The sequence below is a fragment of the Gigantopelta aegis genome, chromosome 9 (genome assembly GCF_016097555.1).
Source record: "Gigantopelta aegis isolate Gae_Host chromosome 9, Gae_host_genome, whole genome shotgun sequence".
Taxonomy (NCBI): domain Eukaryota; kingdom Metazoa; phylum Mollusca; class Gastropoda; order Neomphalida; family Peltospiridae; genus Gigantopelta; species Gigantopelta aegis.
Window position 1 is genome coordinate 49,124,131 of NC_054707.1, and position 5,394 is coordinate 49,129,524.

At 46.3% G+C, this 5,394-nt stretch overlaps 1 protein-coding gene across 1 annotated transcript; it reads left to right on the top strand.

Annotated features, from left to right (window-relative positions):
- The first annotated feature begins 442 nt into the window (after nucleotides 1-442).
- LOC121382227 lies at nucleotides 443-5,394 on the top strand. Its single transcript, XM_041511755.1, has 3 exons — nucleotides 443-548; nucleotides 3,747-3,924; nucleotides 4,600-5,394. The coding sequence occupies exons 2-3, from the start codon at nucleotides 3,766-3,768 to the stop codon at nucleotides 5,329-5,331; spliced, it is 891 nt and encodes a 296-aa protein (XP_041367689.1). The 5' UTR covers nucleotides 443-548; nucleotides 3,747-3,765; the 3' UTR covers nucleotides 5,332-5,394.

Genomic DNA, 5,394 nt, shown 5'->3' on the forward strand with positions numbered 1-5,394 from the left:
GATCGAGAAATAGCCCAATGAGTACACCGACGAGGATTGATCCCAGACAGACAGCGCATCGAGCGATCGCTTTACCACTGGGATACGTCCCCCCCCCCCCCTCCCTGTTTACGCCCAATGGCAACACGCTACAACTGTGATATGTTTAAGATTATGAGATCGATTAATCTGTAGTTATTTATCACAGACGCCTGTATCCCTGAGAATGCACCTCTAATCCACTTCACCACCACTTCCCCGATTCCTCCACTCCCCCCATGAACATGTTAATAGTTAAGAACAGCGGTGTAGCGTGGGTTGCCAGCGCCCGGGACAATGCAAGTATTGCGACCCCTAACCAGTGGACCGTTAGCACTCCCCGAGCCACCTTTCACCGGTCCAGAATTTTGCGCCCTGGGCAACCCCCCGATGGCACCCCCCCCCCCTCCCTATCACACACGCTACGCCACTGGTTAACAAGAGTCCTTCAGTAAACGTGCAAACCGTGTTACGCGTGCGTGTTTGTCCAACAGTGATCGGTTTGGACCCAGGGTTTGTGGAAAACACAGGTTTGTAAAAGTATACATGATGTGGGGTATTGAGAGTTAAGCCGAGTAATCATGTTCTGTGTGTGTGTGCGTGCGTGCGTGCGTGTGCGTGTACGTGTGTGTATTTGTGAACTTGTGTGTGCGTGTGTGAATTTGTATGTAGGGCTCTATGTATGTGTGTGCGTATGTTTGTGAATTTGTGTAGGCGTGGATATGTTTGTGTGTGTGTGTGGTGTGATGTGTGTGGTGTATGCGTGCGCGCTTGTGTGTGTAATATATTGCTGTATTATGCGTCTATCCATGCTGTCTGTCTCTCCGATCGTGGCGGTGGAGAGTTGGATGGGTGTGGTATGTGTGACTGGTGAATAAGGGGGTTGTAGAGTTGGGTGGGTGTGGTATGTGTGACTTGAGTAAGGGCGGGTGGAGAGTTTAGTGGTTGTAGTGTGTGTTACTTTTGAGTAAGTGTGTGTGGAGAGTGGGTGGGTGTTGTATGTTTGACTGTTCCGTAAGGGTAGGGGAGAGTTGTGTGGATGTAGTATGTGTGACTGTTGAATAAGGGGGTTGGAGAGTTGGGTGAGTGTGGTATGTGTGACTTTTGAGTAAGAGGGGTGGAGAGTTGGGTGGGTGTGGTATGTGTGACTTTTGAGTAAGGGAGGTGGAGAGTTGGGTGGGTGTGCTATGTGTGACTGTTGAATAAGGGGGTTGTAGAGTTTGGTGGGTGTGGTATGTGTGACTTGAGTAAGGGCAGGTGGAAATTGGTGGTTGTAGTGTGTGTTACTGTTGAATAAGTGTGTGTGGAGAGTGGGTGGGTGTTGTATGTTTGACTGTTCCGTAAGGGTAGGGGAGAGTTGTGTGGATGTAGTATGTGTGACTGTTGAATAAGGGGATTGTAGAGATGGATGGGTGTGGTATGTGTGACTTTTGAGTAAAGGGGGGTGGAGAGTTGGGGGTGTGGTGTGTTGTATGTGTGACTGTTGAGTAAGGGCGGGTGGATAGTTGGTTGGGTGTAGTGTGTGTTGCTAACTTACTGTTGAGTAATGGGGTGGAGAGATGGGTGGGTGTGGTATGTGTGACTGTTGAGTAAGGGTGGGTGGAAAGTTGGGTGGGTGTGGTATATGTGACTGTTAAGTAAAAGCAAAAAATAAAGAAATGTTTTATTTAACGACGCACTCAACACATTTTATTTACGGTTATATGGCGTCGGACACGTGGTTAAGGACCAAACAGATATTGAGGGAGGAAACCAGCTGTCGCCACTTCATGCGCTATTCTGTTCGATTAGCAGCAAGGGATCTTTCATATGCATCATCCCACAGACAGGATAGTACATATCACAGCCTTTGTTACATCAGTTGTGGAGCGCTGGCTGGAACGAGAAATAGCTCAATGGGCTCCCCGACGGGAATCGATCCTAGATCGATTGCGCATCTGGCGAGCGCTGTAACCCAAAGCTACGTCCCGCCCCCTGTTGAGTAAGGATGGGTGGAGAATTGTGTGGGTGTGGTATGTATGACTTGAGTAAGGGTTGATGGAGAGTGTGTGATTGTTGAGTAAGGGTGGGTGGAGAATTGTGTGGGTGTGGTATGTATGACTTGAGTAAGGGTTGCTGGAGAGTGTGTGATTGTTGAGTAAGGGTGGGTGAAGAGTTGGGTGGGTGTGGTATGTGTGACTGTTGAGTAAGGGTGGTTGGACAGTTTGGTGGGTGTGGTATATGTGAATGTTGAGTAAGGGTGGGTGGAGAGTTGGGTGGGTGTGGTATATGTGAATGTTGAGTAAGGGTTGATGGAGAGTTTGGTGGGTGTGGTATATGTGAATGTTGAGTAAGGGTGGGTGGAGAGTTGGGTGGGTGTGGTATGTGTGACTGTTGAGTAAGGGTGGTTGGACAGTTTGGTGGGTGTGGTATATGTGAATGTTGAGTAAGGGTGGGTGGAGAGTTGGGTGGGTGTGTTATATGTGAATGTTGAGTAAGGATGGGTGAAGAGTTGGGTGGGTGTGGTATATGTGAATGTTGAGTAAGGGTGGATGGAGAGTTTGGTGGGTGTGATATATGTGAATGTTGAGTTAGGGTGGGTGAAGAGTTGGGTGGGTGTGGTATGTGTTGTGCTATGTTTTTTTGCAATTTTGTCTGCATCTTGTCTTCGTCGTGTTTGTGGAGTGTGGTGTATCTCGGTAATAGAGCGTTCACACGAGTTTCTATAGGTTACTAGGTTGTAGGATCGATCCTTCCCGTCCAATGTCTTCGATTGGTATATCAAAAGCCGTGGTATGTGCTATCCTATTTAACAATGTGCGCATTTAAAGACAGATTGAATAGATGTTTAACGACACCCCAGCACGAAAAATACATCGAATATTGGGTGTCAAACTATGGTAAATGCAAAACTAAAGTGATGATCAACATCAATATAACAATTCAAGAGTTAAATAAAAACACAGTTTAAAGGCATTTAAAGAAAAACAAATCATTTTCTGCTACTCGATAAAATAGCCTAAACAACGGCAGCGTCTTGGATTTCTTTACCAATATTTAGACCAGGTGTTGTAATAATCGCATGAAGGGTCCAAGGGAATAACCTATATGATGTTCAAACAGATAGTCAGTATTATAACGGTTGTGTATTGCAAGGTCACAATCACACTCTACCGGCCTCGGTGGCGTCGTGGTTAGGCCATCGGTCTACAGACTGGTAGGTACTGGGTTCGGATCCCAGTCGATGCATGGGATTTTTAATCCAGATACCGACTCCAAATCCTGAGTGAGTGCTCCGCAAGACACAATGGGTAGGTGTAAACGATTTGCACCGACCAGTGACCCATAACTGGTTCAACAAAGGCCATGGTTTGTGCTATCCTGCCTGTGGGAAGCGCAAATAAAAGATCCCTTGCTGCTAATCGGAAAGAGTAGCTCATGTAGTGGCGACAGCGGGTTTCTTCTTAAAATATGTGTGGTCCTTGACCATATGTCTGACGCCATATAACCGTAAATAAAATGTGTTGAGTGCTTCGTTAAATAAAACTTTTTTGTCAATCACACTCTAAACTAAAAACCTAAAATTATGGTAGGCCATTATCACAGATTATTCCCGTTGACCCTTCATTATTATGTTTTACATACCGTTTCCTTTTATTGTAATTATTTTGTTGAATTGTTATTATTTTGTCGTTGTTGTTGCTGCTGTTTTATTGTTGTTGTTGTTGTTTTTTATATCTTTTTTTCAGACTAGTTTTCTGGTTGATAATGCTGCTGGCATATCTGGTTGCTAAGAAACGGATCTTGGTACTTGTTTGCCTATGGTTAGCATGTCTGAGTGTGTGCTTACGTCTCTTTCGAAGTCAACGCGTTTTACTGTCCATGTCCCAACTACCTGGCGTGCCAGTCAAACCGAATCCAGTCCAGGTATTTTATCATATAGTATTAATGGTGACCTTCAAGCCAATATCAACTCAAGGGGGCGGGACGTAGCCCAGTGGTAAATCACCCGCTTGATGCGCGGTCAGTCTGGGCTCGATCCCCGTAGGTGGGCCCATTGGGCTATTTCTCATTCCAGACAGTGCACTGTTTAACTAGAACACATTGATTTATGAATCATCGGCTATTGGATGTCAAACATTTGGTAATTTTGACAGTCTTAGAGAGGAAACCCGCTAAATTTTTCCATTAGTAGAAAGGGATTTGTTTAATGCACCATCCCACAGACAGGCTAGCACATACCTCGGCCTTTCATATACCAGTCGTGGTGCACTGGAACGAGAAAGATCCTAGACTGACCGCACATCAAACGTGCGCTTTACCACTGTGTGCGTGCGTGCATGTGCGTGCGCGTGTGTGCCCACGAAAGCGTACTTGAGCTTTAATTGGCTATAGACACTAATAGGATGTCATCTCATTAATTAGCATCTAGTGCAGATACATTATACCAGCACTGACTTTGACCTTTGAAACTGATGCGACTGTTTCACTTTAACATTAGGTTCTCCTTCTAACAGTTAATCTCAGTGCTCGAGAGGAATAATTTTACTTGCGCGGTTCAATAACCATTTGTTATGTCAAACTTTTTAAATGTAATTCCAGGATGAACTTATCGATGCAGTGCTCACATTTCCATTGCTGACCGATCCTCACTGGAACAGCCACGGTTACCGCCACTTGACGTACCAACAGAGGGAAGCCCGTATGGATGAGTACATTGAGAGTCTGGCGAACACACTGGCACACCCTCGAATCGGCTCAGTCCACTGTCTGTACGACCAGGAAGCGCTGGTGGGATACGTCCGCAGGACGATCTCCAGCAACAAGCTGAAGTTCCACTATCACAACGAGACGCACCTTGCCCTGTCTCTGTTCCGATTCGCCTTTCAGTCCCTACACGGTCATCTGGTGATGGTCCTCCAGGCAGACACGTACCCTGCTCACGGCTTTCAGTACGTCGTGGGAGCCACCATGCGGAAGAAGAACCTGTTCTATGCCCTGACGAGACACGGCAAAATGGAAGCCACTTGCGACATGCACGGCGACTTCTGTGATGATCGAGAGTATGTTGGGTCACATGACGCCTACATCTTCGTCCCGACGGGAGAGTTGTCGGCGAGACATGGCGATGTTCTCAACAAGAAGACGATGTCGTGGGGTGTAGATCTGGTGATTGCCTGGGTGTTCGACGATATGGGTTATCGGGTGCTCAACCCGTGCAAAGTGATTTTCCTTTACCACCTGCATTGCACGTGGGTACGGGACGTCGGGAGAGTGAGAGTCAACACGTTCAATACCACGGGCTGGTTTCCACCTACCACGAGCTTATCGTGATCATTTAATAATCAAAGAAAACGTAGTCTAATAAATAAATAAATAAATAAATAAAAAAAAAAA